Raw genomic sequence first — 14,931 nt, forward strand, 5'->3', positions numbered from 1 at the left:
GTCTAATTTTCAACTCCATCTTACCGTAGATTTACCAATTAAGTCATTCGCTCAGTGTTGAGCATTTTATACCGCTCTAAATAAACAAGGCTTTTCAAGTAAACTAAGTAATTTTAAAAATAAATGTTCGAAATTGCACTTATAAATGTAGCCAGTGAGTTGGCTAGTGCTGTTTTCTTTGGGAGTTTATTCCATTCCATAACTGTTCTTGGATAAATTGAGTACTTGTAATAATCCCTTATAGCAATTGGCTGTTAAGCGTACTCTTTGGCGCGGGTTGAGTAGGAATGACTAACAGGTTCAATTCTGACATCCTCTTGACAGACTTGTTTAAATGCAATTGGACGGGTAGACTGAGAAATTATAATCAAATTAGTTTATGACATTGCCCTAGAACGGAAAGGGAAAGAAACATTACTCAAGGGAATGGCATGATGTATCAAAATGCGAAAAAAATTCCGTCCAAAGAATAGGTCATATTTTTCGTTGCGTTACCTAAAATGTCTGCTAAGATAGTAAGTTGACGTCATGCGGTTTGACAAGTAACATAGTATTGCAGATGTAGTAAGCGTTCCTGACCTTCACCGTCTAGTAAGGTAAACAACTCGGTCTTCAACAGACAACAGAGTAGCTATCACATCTTGTTAAACCTTTGTCGTATGATAACGATGGCAAAGCTTTTTTTGAAGAAACTTTATAAATGGCGACAATACTTAATCTTGTTATTAACTCCTCTTCTTCTGGCTCCTTTGCCTATCAGCCTGCCTTCAACGGTAAGTCAAACTAAGTTACTCATGCAGTAATTCGCCGCCAAAATACCAAACGAATGTGCTCAACGTAGCTAGTTTCGTCGTCACTACGGTGATAAAAATCCAGGCCTACTTGGAGTGCAAACGTAAAGCAAAGCCATGTGAAAGTAAAGTGAAGTCATTAAACCCGTGAAATAGATATTAGATTAATACATTTAAGTAGTCCTTAATTCCATTGTCTTTTTTTTTTGTATCTATTGACTATTACACGTTGACTAACATTTTTTATTTCACGGGTTACACTGTACTAGAGAGAATTTACTTGGCCCATGAAAAATGTTTTAGTAAGCTTACATAATACATAGTAGTACTAATACACTAACTCTCTTGGTTTCTTTTGTTTTTCATTGAGATAATTAGTCACTAATTGTACAACGGTTTCAGTAGCCTCTACGCAGACGCTATTAGTGTCGTCACGCAACGCTCACGCAAACAAGTCTCTCGAACTCTCCCCACCATTTTGTAGTGATTATGGCGCAAAATAGTTCTAGATTTTGGGATAAGAGCTGGCTCGGGCAAGCAGCAGCTACTTAGGGGAGTGAGCGTGCGTGACGACACTAATAGCGGCTTGGCGTAGGAGACTAAAGTTTCAGGGGCCAAGTAAAATCCCTCTGCTAATAATAACCGATCTTGCACTATTTAGGGATGGAAGTTTCCACAGAAACAATGCATGTGCTTCTAGTAATCATTATGCTCTTCGCCTTAGTAGATTATTATTTCAAAGTCTAATCGGCTTGACGTTTTTTTTCTCAAAAAATACACAGCTTGACTATTGTTTCGTCGTCGGCTGAGGTCACGAACTCAGCGCATTCAACGACTCGGCTTATTACGGTCGGGGTCTTTTTTGCGGCCACGTTTTTTCTTGATTGAAATTATTCCAATTTTTAAACCAACAGGCGTGATGTTTTCCCATTACAGACCACATGTCATTCTCTTGAGTATCATAAATATACTCAAACAAAGAATATTATTCTCAAGAGAATGACACATGGTCCAAAATGGTAAACGTTACTCGTTCAACCTCATAGGGTCAATAGCACCTTGGGGTTTCGTGTCTCCACAAAAAAAAAAAAAGAAAAAAAGGAAAATGAATAAATCCGAATTTATAATTAATTTATCTTGAACTGGCTCTGGCTCGAAAAGCGTGGGCCTGTTAACGTAGAATAAGTCACGATTTTCCTGTGTTCCCTTCTAGGAAGCGCGGTGTGCCTTTGCCATCCTAATCATGGCCATCTACTGGGTCACCGAGGTCATCCCACTTGCCGTCACGGCTCTGTTACCCTTGGTACTGTCCCCATTACTGGGTGTGGTCGGATCCAAGCAGATAAGTCCTCCATACTTTAAGGACACTACTATTTTGTTCATTGGTGGTCTGATCGTCGCTGTGGCCATTGAACATTGGAATCTACACAAGAGAATTGCGCTCCGAGTTCTGCTGTGCGTCGGGACTCAACCAAGAAGGTAGGGTAACAGAGTTGAATTTTCTTTGCCTCAAAAATAAGATTCTTTGGATGATTCAGATCGATTTTTATTTAACTGCTGAGTTAGAGAAAAGAGAAAGAATGTTTAAGGGAATGACGATTGGTCTCGGCTGAAATAACAAAAAATTACATAAATGATGGGGTCTGTCGTTGTAAGACGTTCTTTGCTATAGCAAATTTCACATGGTAAAAAAGTCATGGTGCGGATGTGCAGCGCTGTGGTTGTGATAAAGTAGTGCCCAAAGTGGTAGATTGTGGCAAAGTATTTCATTGGGAGAGTTGAGTTCTTGCTTACTTTTGTAATAGGTCAAAGGGTGTCATCACTCGTTACCACTATGTTTCACAGTCATATGTAATCTTGCTGTTCTATGATGTCTGTCTTTGTCGCATGTATCCATAGGTTGATGCTTGGCTTCATGTCGATCACGGCGTTCCTGTCCATGTGGATTAGCAACACAGCGACTACTGCCATGATGGTGCCCATAGCAGAGGCGGTATTACAAGAGATCAAACCAGAAAAGTTGGATAAGGACGAGGACGAGGTCGCCGAAGACAATGGAAATTCTCTTGAACTGGTCGACGCTTCCGCCGCTCGAAAAGAACCAAAACTTGAAAAGGAAAAGGAAGAACCAAAGAAAGAAGAAAGCGAAGCAGAACTAGGTTTAATCGTTACAGTTCAACCAGAAGAAAGGCAAGTTATCAAGTTAAAATAAGTCTCTTATCTTAATCTTGAACAGCTCCAGTTAAATAAAGTCAATGACGAACTCTCTTAAATTTATAAACAGTACTTTTTCATGCAGCTTTGCCTCTTCTTGTTGTCGTTATTGACCACTTTTTTAATATAATTTTAACCAACAGAAAATTGCAGGAAGATAAAGACGAAGAGGTAAACTATTCCAAATTAGTTTATTCACAAATTGAACCTTTTATCTGAATTCACCATTCTGTTTCAGCATAGTATCTAATTTGTTTTGGAGGGTTGAATGCACCTCACGAAACCTCCTGTGGCTGCTTCCTGTTAGAATAAGGTCTTGTAACGAGATTGTATAACTGTTTTGATTCAGGATGACCACACCTTCTTCTCACGCATGAGCAAAGGTCTTATTCTGTGTATTGCTTATGCGGCTAATATTGGAGGCACTGCCACTCTCACGGGCACTGGACCGAATCTCGTGTTCAATGGCCAAGCACAAAGGTAAACATCCATTTACTAAAAAATGCCCTGGTTTTGGCGGGAAAGGCATCGCAGCAATTAATTATCAACTAAACAATTATTGCATGAGGTTCACTGATGATATGGGAGATATCATCAAGACCAACGTCGTGTTATCTGCCAAATCAATCAATTTTTATTCACACAATATTTACAATTTTTTGTTTACATTACTAGTTTAGAAAATTTATTTGACAAGAAAAAAAAAATGTAATGACAATATCTATTATGTAAAAAATAAATAAAGAATAATGTGTGTGGTTGTTGAAGTAGTTAAGAACTTTCGAGTCAACAACCACCGAAGCCGTAGGTTGATGGTAGCCTCAGCTATAGGTAACCCTATAAGCCTACCCTACCCTGCCCTACCCTACTCTACCCTACCCTGCCCCACCCCTTACGGTGATGCACCTTTCTATGCTAACCTCAATTGCTGTCGTTGTTTCAGTGTTTTTCCTGACAGTCCTGCTGTCGGTTTTGGCCAGTGGTTCAGCTTCGCTTTCCCTCAGATGATAATTCTTTTGCTCGTATCCTGGGTTTGGCTGCAGGTTTTTTTCTTGGGCTGTTGTAGGTTAGTAAGTAGTTTGTTATCAACGATTGAAGTAATGTGTTTCCATGTTCCTCGATGACTCGAGCCAAGAGACAAGGCCACGTGACATCTGCTATTAGGTTCAATCTCGTATCCAAAGACCTTATATATTTCTTACTGCTGGGCATGCGCAGTAAGAAATAAGGCTCGGGTCGTGATAACCATTATGTTTGGAAAGGCCTCCAATCTAAATATAAAATAATATCGAAATATATATTAAGATATTATTAATAATAAAGCACACAGGAAAGTCCATAAGTAACCTTACAAATTAATGGCCGCCGCCAATTACGTCATGTTACTACTACAACCAGAGTGCTTTTCATGATTCTTTTTGTTGGTCTAATGAACGCCATCATCTTGTGACTCCAAGACGAGATAAAACATTCGTATAAGAAAAATCTTACCAAGAGGATTCTGGTATAGAATAAGGGTGCCATAGTCTTCTAAAGAGGAAATTGGACTCGTGGTAAAATGTAAGGAAAGTAGCTTAGTACTTTAGCCATGCAGTCACGTGATTACCACGTGTATCGTATCATTGAAACAACGGGAAGTTATTCCAGTATTGCGGCAATGCAGTGTCAGTGTACACCAAATCAAAATGTGGCGACCATTTGGAATAACTATTATTCTGCACTGAGTAGCCTCTCGTACAAGTAATTGCGCTGTATGTTTCAATGAGTCTGTCCAGAACAATAGTTATTCAAATTGATCGCCATATTTCGATTTGGTGTACCGTGCGTTCCCCATTCATACAAGAGCTAAATTCACACTTATCACACGACCTCTGTTGTTATCTTGCTCAGGGGTAAAGGGAGTAAAGAGAAAAGCAAGAAGCAGGGACAATCCATCAAAAGAACACTTCGTAAACAATATCAGCAGATGGGACCGACGTCGTAAGTAGTATTTTTTCTTCAAATAAAGTGTGTTGAAATCTAGAACTCCCTATTCTTTGATTGTACGTTACGTCATCGCGGTCTCTCGTGGGATCTCTCTTTGGAATGCTTGCAACCCATCATCCTATCATAGACCTAAGATTCATGATGTCTTTTAAGAAGCCATTGCAGTTCATATTAGATGTTTGTACCCAAGTTAGACCAACCTGCACTCCTTGCAGCTCTTCGAAATGCAGCTCAATTTGGAGGACATTGCAAAAGGTTGTCAATTTTTATAAGATGGAAAAAAATTTTTTGTGTCCTCCAAATTAAGATGCTTTGACGTCACATGTAAGGGATCTATAAGTGGATCTTGAATATTCCTCGTAATTAACATTTTCAATTTGATTCATCAACGTTTGTTTAATTTTTAGAGATTTTTCTCTTAGATTTGCAGAAAAAGTCGTTCTTTGTCACTTTGTCATCTTGGCTTTTCTGTGGCTGCTAAGGGAGCCTAAGTTCATGCCTGGATGGGCCATTGCGTTTAATAAAGGGTAAATAAAGACAACGTCAAGATTTATTTCTGGAAACGAGATGTTAAAAAAAATTGTGGAGGATTGGAGTATGTAGATTGAAGATTCATAGTTCTTGTTAACTTTTTAAAGCAAAGTCTTGGCCGTGGTGTAATGTTGAAGATGAGATACATTAGCTTTTTCAGTTCGACCTTCAATTAATGACTTTCAATTTTTGTCGATACTTTGAAACAACCTCTGGGCTGATCTAAGTCAGGGCACGGCTAACTTACAGATCGAACCCTGGAGCAACCTCTGGGCTGATCTAAGTCATGGCACGGCTAACTCACAGATCGAACCCTGAAACAACCTCTGGGCTGATCTAAGTCAGGGCACGGCTAACTCACAGATCGAGCCCTGGAACAACCTCTGGGCTGATCTAAGTCAGGGCACGGCTAACTTACAGATCGAACCCTGGAACAACCTCTGGGCTGATCTAAGTCAGGCCATGGCTAACTCACACTTCAAACCCTGAAACAACCTCTGGGCTGATCTAAGTCAGGGCACGGCTAACTTACAGATCGAACCCTGAAACAACCTCTGGGCTGATCTAAGTCAGGCCATGGCTAACTCACACTTCAAACCCTGAAACAACCTCTGGGCTGATCTAAGTCAGGGCACGGCTAACTTACAGATCGAACCCTGAAACAACCTCTAGACTGATCTAAGTCAGGGCATGGCTATTCAGAGATTGAATTCTAATCTAGGGTTTGGTTTTGTGGAGAGAGGAAAACCGGAGAACTGGAAGGAAACTCCTCGAATCAAGGGAAAGACAAACTCTACTCTTTTGTATTTTTCTTTTTTGTTTTCAGTTATGTCAAAGATGCAACAGCAGCAATGCTCATCGCTTTTTCTCTGTTCATTTTTCCTTCTGAAAAACCAAAGATTTTTTGCTGGAATACCGAAGGAAAAGGTAACAATTGACCATCTTAAAATCATTAATTATACAAGAGATCAGGACCCTACCGTAAAGCACTTATGTGACGCACGCATTCCTGAATAAAGTTGGGTTATTATTATATCGGTAAGAGTTTGGAGCAACCAGATGTATTCGTAACTGTCTCGTTTCTGAATTAGCTACCAAGCCTCCTCCGACGATACTAACCTGGAAGACTGTTGCCTACAAGTTGCCTTGGAATGTAGTCATCCTATTGGGCGGTGGATTTGCATTGGCTGAAGCAGCTCAGGTACATACACTAACTGGAAATACAATACAATCTGTTGCATTTCTGTATAGCTATAATAGAGAGCAATGATAGAGACCTTTTTTAACACTTTGAACAATTATTCACATGTCTCTATCATTGCAAGCTCACCGTTGGTCTCGCTTCGATCAAAGGCACGGCCACCTTTCAAGATGGCGAAGGGATCTGTGAAAGGGGCTATTGCCTTTACGAATTGTCATTCATCATGGCGACATATAACCACTATCAGTTCTAATATAATTTGTCTTACCTTCAGATTTCTGGGCTATCTCAGTGGCTTGGGTACCAGCTCAGAGCTTTGGGCGCCATCCCTGATTTTGCTATCGTCTTAATTGTATGTTTGATCACGTGCGCATTTACGGAAATTACGTCAAACGTTGCCACGGCGACCATCTTTCTTCCTATTTTAGGAACATTGGTAAGTGACCAAATCAGAGTTATCTCAAGTGAGTTTTTTTCTGTGATTAACTAATGAATGTATCATTTCCAAAGGGTAAAAGTATAGGCACTCATCCATGGTATTTTATGGTCCCTGCGACAATTTCCTGTTCATTCGCCTTCATGTTACCTGTAGCAACGCCGCCCAACGCCATTGTGTTTTCATATGGTCATCTTAAAGTCAAGGATATGGTAAGTACATGCGCAGCTCAGGGTGCGCAGCTCATGCGCAAATAGGTCATTTGCCTGATGGCATGATTTACAAACAAGACCAGAATGCTTTTTAAGTGGCTTCTATTGTCACGCAAAGTTTACCAATTGTCTCTTTATTCTGATGAGGGTGGAAAAATCTAAATAACAAAATAACATTCGGGTAATGTAAGTAAAATGACGGTATCATCATACCAATGGCCTATTATGCACAAACGATTAAGCTTTGAATGCATATCAGACGCGTTAGTAGCATTTGCAGCTTGCCTATGCTTGCTTGAAATATCTTAACATTGAAATTTGATTATTACTTAATATATTTTTTGTGTGTGACGGTATTAAGCCTTGATTTTCATGTTTTCCAGGCCAAAGCCGGGTTTGGAATGAATGTTATTGGCATTGTCGTACTCATGACCTGCTTCCATCTCTACGGAGTCAAGATATATGGACTAGAATCTTTGCCTGACTGGGCTTTACATTCTAAAATACCTAGCAATTATACCTTAGTATGCAAGAACGTAACCATGTAATCTAGTCAGTGTAGATTGAGGAGTGGAGGCTGGGAAGAGGGGTGGAAACTGGGTAGTCAATCCTTGTTGCGCTTGTTCCACAGGGTATGGATATACTAAGTATATACTAGTGTATATAGTGTACATATGTAAGTATTAATTACCATTATATAATAGTTTTATAATCTTTATTCAATAGCCCTTTTCCCTTTTTTTTTCTTTCTCGAAGATATTAGCTTTGTAAGCTACTCTGAAATTCGAGGTTAAATAAAGTTTATGTATGTATGTATGTAAATATAACATGCTAGCATTCTATGTGATTATTCCATCGATGGGCTACCTGTGGCAGGTATATTAATCACAGGGATTCCAAAAGCAAGACAATAAAAGAGATGGAATACTGCAGAGAAAAAACACTTATAGTTTATAGTTTCAAAGACATTAGGAACGTACGACGTCTCGGATTCGTCGTGACCCATTATATTAAGCGTAAATAAATAGCTAGAGTTCAATGTTGTTATATAAAGTTTATATTTTGTTCCACTTTTTCTTCTAACACATGCAGATACAAGCCGTTGCAATATCTGATCACAAAAAAATAAAGCCATAAAATATAGCCATCCTCTATTTCAATATTTACCTAAGACAAAGCAGTCATCCAACCATCTTATAAATAAGAGTAGTCTCTTGCCAAGAGTTAATACAGAAAGATTTAAAAATAGTTTTATAAATAGATTACATTTTAAACATAGATTAGCTATTTAAATTTATTTTATTTTATTTTTTTATTTTTCATTATATATATATATATATTAGGTATTTTCATATTTGTTCTATTTTTCTCTTATTGTTTCTGCTTGCAATGTATGTATTCAATATGTATTTTTATCAATATGAAATAAAGACATTATCATTATTATTATTATTACTATTATTGGTAGACGCTTTCTAAAAAATTCCTGTTATTCATGCCAACGTAAACAAGTCGTGACATGATAATAACATTTATACATTAACATACAATATAGTCAATACGTTCATTTTGGGATATCGCGATTGGATGCCGCATATTTCGCGTGATAAACACACAAAACATATATTTTTATTTTCACATATAACAATATAAATATTATATAAAAAACGTAAGGGTAATTATTATGGTGGTAGAGTGCAGGAATACACCCCAAAGGGTTAATAAGAAGCTTCCTTCACCCTAATACAAATATTGCAATATATGGATGAAAAGTGTTTGACTGTCAGTGACATTATTTGTTCAACTTGCGGAAAGCGTAAAACCTCAGAATACATAATTTCTTCGGCACATTCAATTAACATTGGCAATACATGAAAGTCTCAATAGTACTAACGCGTTTGACTGTTGGTGGATGGCAACGCAAAACTAAGTAGATATTTTTGTAATCCCAGATCCAATAATTTTTTCCAAATATTAAAAAACAAAATTTCAACATAATATTACTAGTTATAAATATTGAAATAAAAATCATATGAAAATTATTTAAATTCGGCGCAAATAACGTTTTGGCGATCCACGATCCAGATATTCGTAGTCCGGTCCAGTCCAGATATACTCGGTTCCTGATTTTCCCGAATTAAAAAAAACCTCTCAAAATTCAGGTTTTAGAAGTATAAATCAAATTTAAGAAGTTGAGTATGTTTTTGTTATACATTTAGATTGTCCACACTCTTTCAAAATCAGAAAATTGGAGAACTTTTTTGTTGTTGCTGCGATACACTGCTCCAGTTGACCGCAATATCCAGTCCAATCCCAAAGGACAATCCGGGAAAAAATTGAAAATAAATAAGAAATAATAATTTTTCAAAATTCAGTATTTTAAAGGATAAATCTAATTTTCGAGTTTTAGAAAGTTTTACCGTACCAGTCTCATTCTGCCTTTCGTCACCAGTCCTTTTCCAAAACGGAAGCGAAACTACATAACAAATGACTGATACAACTTCGTGTCTGGTAAGGAAGGATGGAAAACGACTGGCAAAATACGTTATCTGGCGTAAAAGATCGTATTCTTTATGCTTTTGAGAACTCGAAGTTTAGTGATGTGGAGTTTTCTGTGGATGGAGAACAAGCAACTATTCCAGCTCACAAGTACATGTTAGCCATCAACAGTCCCGTATTCGAGGCTATGTTCTATGGCTCGTTAGCAGAAACTACACGAGTAATACACATTCCAGAATGCACTCGAGAAGGACTACAGGAAATGCTTCGATATGTCTACACCGACGAAGCAACCATAACAGCAAATAATGTCATGGAACTACTGTATCTCTCTAGGAAATACAGCATGTCAGTCCTAGAAAAGAAGTGCAACGATTTCATTTTTGATCATGTCAACGCAGAAGATGTTTTCCTTGTCCTTCCGCAAGTCCAGAAACTGCAAAACAAAATCCTTGAAGACAGATGTTGGGCTATTATCGACAAGGACACACGACAAGCGGTCAAATCTCAAGCATTTCTAGACATACCTCGTGAGATGCTATGTCAGATTCTTTCGAGAGACACTCTTGAAATCAAGGAGCTTGAACTATTCAAAGCGATGGATCGGTGGGTTTGTAAAAAGATCAGGGATCGAAGCCTAGATGAAGATGGTGATACGAAACGAGAGATTCTCGGTGAAGACATAGTACGACTTATACGATTTCCCACAATGACAATGAATGATTTTATAACACATGTACTCGACTGTGAAATCCTACAAAGAAGTGAGTTAACCGAAATTCTCAAAAGATTAAAGTCTCTGGAGCCGGCAACTACAGTATTTAATTCCACTCCAAGATCAGGACCGCATGAAAAACGCCAAGAGCAAAGACGGCGAAGATTAAGCTCCAGTTCTAACCGAAACCGCCGAAGTCCAAGTCATGTATGGGCAGCAGCAGCAGCAGCAGCAGCAGTGTTCGGCCGCGACGAAAGTGACAGTGATAATGAGAGTCAAAGAAGAAGTCGAAGTCCATTGTTAGCGTCACTGTTCAGTGACAGTGACAGTGATAGTGACCGTCGAAGGAGAAGTCGAAGTCGAAGTTCAAGTCCAAGTCTTAGGCGCAGTCGCAGTCGCAGTCGCAGTCGCAGTCGAAGCTTGACTCCAATAAGAAATCGTCGTTTTCAAAGTCGTAGTCCTCGTCGCAGTGTGAATAGAAATATATACAGAAGAAGGCCAAGGAATGATCGATAAATCCAAGAACCTTAAGAAAAAAACTGATCTTAGTTGCTTTATTAGTTCAAGACGAGAGGATTAGGGTGCTGATGTTGTAAAGATGCTTTTCTTTAGTTGTCATGTAATGTATTTCCATTTTTTGAAAATGAAAATAAATGTTTTGAATAATGTTGTATTTTTTTAAAACCTTCCTAATAATTTTCTAGGGAAAAACCAGGTGGTGGTAGCTGGACTGAAATATTCTTTTTAAACTTATTGCACTTAACGTCATCTCGGCCATGTTGGTGGTATTGAACTAAAGATTACTCATTAGCTTCTTCTTCATACGAACCAACATGGCCGCCATGTGTAACCGGCGGCAAGGCGCTCAGCTATGAATCAGATTGCAAGTGGTTTTGACAAAAGAATTTATTGAAAAATTCACACAACTTTACAATACATGAAAAAAAACGGGAACGAGATTACAGGATATCTCTTTACATCGTAGAGAATTCCTTGTCTTGATATGTGCAACGTCTTCAAGAACTTTTACTACACTGATTTAAGCTTAGTTTGGGCCTATTTTTATGGAAAAACCTGCATTCTTAAGACCTTACACATCCTATGCAATGTTGCACGCCCTAGGCGCAAACAGGATGTCCCAAACACGAACTTACGTAAACAAGCGCCAAACCTAGGCATGACTCACTGTAATGTAATTACGTACGGAAATTATTTCTTGCTTACGCATTTTCCACGCAAACAGTTAACTAAAGAATTACATTCCTATGTGTACACGAGGCATTCCTAATTAAAATATAGATTTATGACTAAATAATTACTGTCCGAAATAGTGTCTTTTGACTCTGTCACACTTGCCCCTCCTTTTTGTTTGCTTCGTCCTCGAGCAAATTCAGGAACAATGATGCGCAGGTGGACTCGTCAGTGCTGAAGTGCGGATCTTGGAAGATTATAGAGGTTGCTGTGTTGGCCTGCCGTTGTCCTTGTGGAACGTCGAAGTACAGGTGCAGCCAGTTCTTCCTCAGACACATCATCACTATCATCATCATCATCAGGTTCAGCTGGTTCTGTCATTGGTTGAAAGGCGATTGTCATTCCTCCAATGTCATCTTCTTCATCTGATGATTCTGGCGATGCAGTACATGTTTGTCTAGACCTGTCAGCTTGCCTGTGTCGTCCTCGTATCTCCAGCATTGGTCTTGGACACACTTGCATTTCTCCTTGACTAACAACTTTATCTCCTCCATGTCCATCAGCTCTTTCAACGACATATGTATTGTTGTCTCTTCGTTCGACGATTTTGTACACTTGGTTGTCCCATTTATCTTGAATCTTGTTTCTTCCTCTGACTTTACGGTTGCGAAGGAGTACTCGCTCTCCAACTTGTAGTGGTTCGGCCAGTGCTCTGCTCTTCTGGTCATGGATCTTCTTTCTGATGGTAGCAGCTTCCTTCAAGTTTTGTGTCACAGTGGTATAAGCTTCTCGTAGACGAGTCTGGTGCTTGGTAATCCATTGCTGGTTGTCTACTGTCACTTGTCTGTCATCATCAGGAAGTAGAATGTCCAAAGATAGCTTTGCATCTCTACCAAACATCAGGTAGAAGGGTGAGTATCTAGTCGTTGCATGAGGCGTAGCATTATAGGCGTAACATAACTCTTTCAGGTGTTCAGGCCACCTTCTTTTCTTTTCTGCTGGTAGAGTTCTTAGAAGCTCATGTAGTGTACGGTTGAATCTTTCGCACTGCCCATTTCCTTGAGGATGATAGGGGGTTGTCCTTGACTTCTTAATTCCATACACTGCACACAACTCCTTGACTAGTTCTGCCTCAAATGACTTGCCTTGGTCAGAGTGTATTCTTTGGGGGATTCCATACACAAGGAACCATTCTTTAATCAGGGTCTTGACTACGGTTGTAGCTTTCTGATCACGGGTAGGTACAGCAATTGTAAACTTTGTGAACACATCTGTTAACACGAGGACATTTTCTCTTCCATCTGTTGCAGGCTCAAGCAAGGTAAAATCCATCGCTAGCACTTCCAATGGCCTAGTAGCTAGTAGGCTGCCCATCGGCGTCTTGACTGGAAGGTAGGATCCTTTGGCAATGACACATCTTTCACAATTTGAGATCCATTGCTTCACATCTCCTTGCATACCGGGCCACCAACATCTTTTTCTCAAGAGCTGTTCTGTCCTGTCTTGTCCTTGATGTCCACATTGATCGTGCGCACCCTTCAGTACTTGTGATTTCATTGATGTGGGGAGTAGCAGTAACCGAAGCTCACTTCCCTGTCCGACTCCTGTACGGCGGTAGAGAACTCCATGGCTTTCCTCAATCCTGTTCCAGTGACTAAGCAACTTCCTTGTATCCCTTGTCTCTTGTTGGCTTTGCCTTTTACTTGGCCGACGTCCAAGGTTTCGGTAGTGGAGGAGACGACTGATACATGGGTCCTCCTGCTGTAGTCGTTGGATCTCTGTGAGAGGTGTGGTTGGGAATGAGGTTGCTTGCTCCTCCAGCGCACTTGTCTCTGTGTTGCTTATGAATGCTGCTGATACCATCAAATGTTGACGTACCTCTTCTGGTAGGTCTGTAGTATTGGTAGAGTAGGCTAGGGTACTTCTTACTTCAACTGTGGTTGGTTCTTCATCTCGGTTGATGCGACTTAGAGCATCTGCATTCTGATTGTGACGTCCAGGGCGATACTTGATGGTGAAGTTGAAGTTTGCTAACTCTGCAGCCCACCTCTGCTCCACAGCTTTCAGCTTACTCTTTGACTGTAGGTATGTCAGCGGGTTGTTGTCTGTGTAGACGACAAACTTCGATCCCAGCAGGTACTCCCTGAACTTCTCACATACAGCCCACTTCAAGGCTAGTAGTTCCAGCTTCCTCGATGAGTAGTTCTCCATGTTTCGCTCTCCACCTCTCAGGCCTCGGCTGGCATAAGCGATCACTTTGACTCTTCCGTCCTGTTCTTGGGACAGCACGGCTCCCAATCCTTCGTTGGACGCATCCGTCTCTAGGATGAAGGGCTTGGTGTAGTCCGGGTAGGCCAGCACTGGTGCTGAGGTTAGTAGATTCTTTAACTTGTTGAAGCTCTTTTGGCACTCTTCTGTCCACAGTACGCCAATCTGCTTCCGGGTGGTCTTGTTACTTCCTCCGCTCCCGAGCTCAGCAACTAACTTGTGCAGCGGACCTGCCACTTGAGCGAACTTGGGGACAAATCTTCTGTAGTAAGACGCGAAACCAAGGAATGATCGCACATCGCGCACTGTCTGGGGAACTGGCCACTCGTTAACTGCCTTTGTCTTTTCAGGGTCTGTCTCGACACCGTCAGCAGAGACCACGTGCCCCAGGTAGGACACCCGATCTCTGAAGAGTTGACACTTGGTTGGTTCAACCTTTAATCCATGATGCTTCAGCTTACTGAATACCGTTTCCAACCGCTCAAGATGTTCTTCAATGGTGGATGAGAAGACTATGATGTCGTCCAGGTAGACCATCAGGGTGCGAAGTATGTCCTCTCGGAAGACTCCTTGCATCAACCTTTGGAAGGTCGCTGGGGCATTCTGTAGTCCAAACGGCATCCGAGTGTACTGAAACAAACCCATGGGCGTTGTGAACGCAGTCTTGTGCTGATCATCAGGATGGACTTCAACTTGATTGTAGGCTGATGCCAGATCTATGGTGGAAAAGTACTTTGCACCACGCAGTGCCTCCAGTGATTCCTCTATCCTTGGTAGGGGGTACTGATCACGCTTGGTTTTCTGGTTCAGCTTCCGGTAGTCGACGCACATCCTCAAGGCTCCAGACTTCTTTCGTACAAGCACTATTGGGGAGGCATAGTTACTCT

At 40.3% G+C, this 14,931-nt stretch overlaps 1 protein-coding gene and 1 long non-coding RNA gene across 2 annotated transcripts; one reads left to right on the forward strand and one right to left on the reverse strand.

The window, feature by feature from the left end:
- Positions 1-591: 591 nt before the first annotated feature.
- Positions 592-8,651, forward strand: LOC116308871 (Na(+)/citrate cotransporter). The gene is made up of 13 exons (XM_089033356.1): positions 592-773; positions 2,005-2,270; positions 2,691-2,981; positions 3,149-3,176; positions 3,355-3,485; positions 3,949-4,071; positions 4,896-4,985; positions 5,414-5,518; positions 6,349-6,449; positions 6,614-6,723; positions 6,998-7,159; positions 7,234-7,371; positions 7,755-8,651. The coding sequence occupies exons 1-13, from the start codon at positions 660-662 to the stop codon at positions 7,917-7,919; spliced, it is 1,824 nt and encodes a 607-aa protein (XP_088889482.1). The 5' UTR covers positions 592-659; the 3' UTR covers positions 7,920-8,651.
- LOC148910086 (uncharacterized) lies at positions 4,000-7,103 on the reverse strand. The gene is made up of 3 exons (XR_016120321.1): positions 6,992-7,103; positions 6,642-6,736; positions 4,000-4,276 (listed from the first exon to the last, which is right to left on the reverse strand). It is a non-coding gene; the product is annotated as an uncharacterized LOC148910086 (long non-coding RNA).
- Positions 8,652-14,931: the final 6,280 nt, after the last annotated feature.

The sequence above is a fragment of the Actinia tenebrosa genome, unplaced genomic scaffold (assembly GCF_029948245.1).
Source record: "Actinia tenebrosa isolate PJP-AT-01 unplaced genomic scaffold, QUT_ActTen_1.0 PGA_scaffold1__47_contigs__length_23844297, whole genome shotgun sequence".
Lineage (NCBI taxonomy): Eukaryota > Metazoa > Cnidaria > Anthozoa > Actiniaria > Actiniidae > Actinia > Actinia tenebrosa.

Coding starts and splice junctions, on each gene's coding strand:
- LOC116308871 (XM_089033356.1), top strand. CDS start 660: ATGATAACGATGGCAAAGCTTTTTTTGAAGAAACTTTATAAATGGCGA. Junction 2,982..3,148: donor ACAGTTCAACCAGAAGAAAG/GCAAGTTATCAA, acceptor TTTAACCAACAG/AAAATTGCAGGAAGATAAAG. Junction 4,986..5,413: donor CAGCAGATGGGACCGACGTC/GTAAGTAGTATT, acceptor TTTTTCTCTTAG/ATTTGCAGAAAAAGTCGTTC.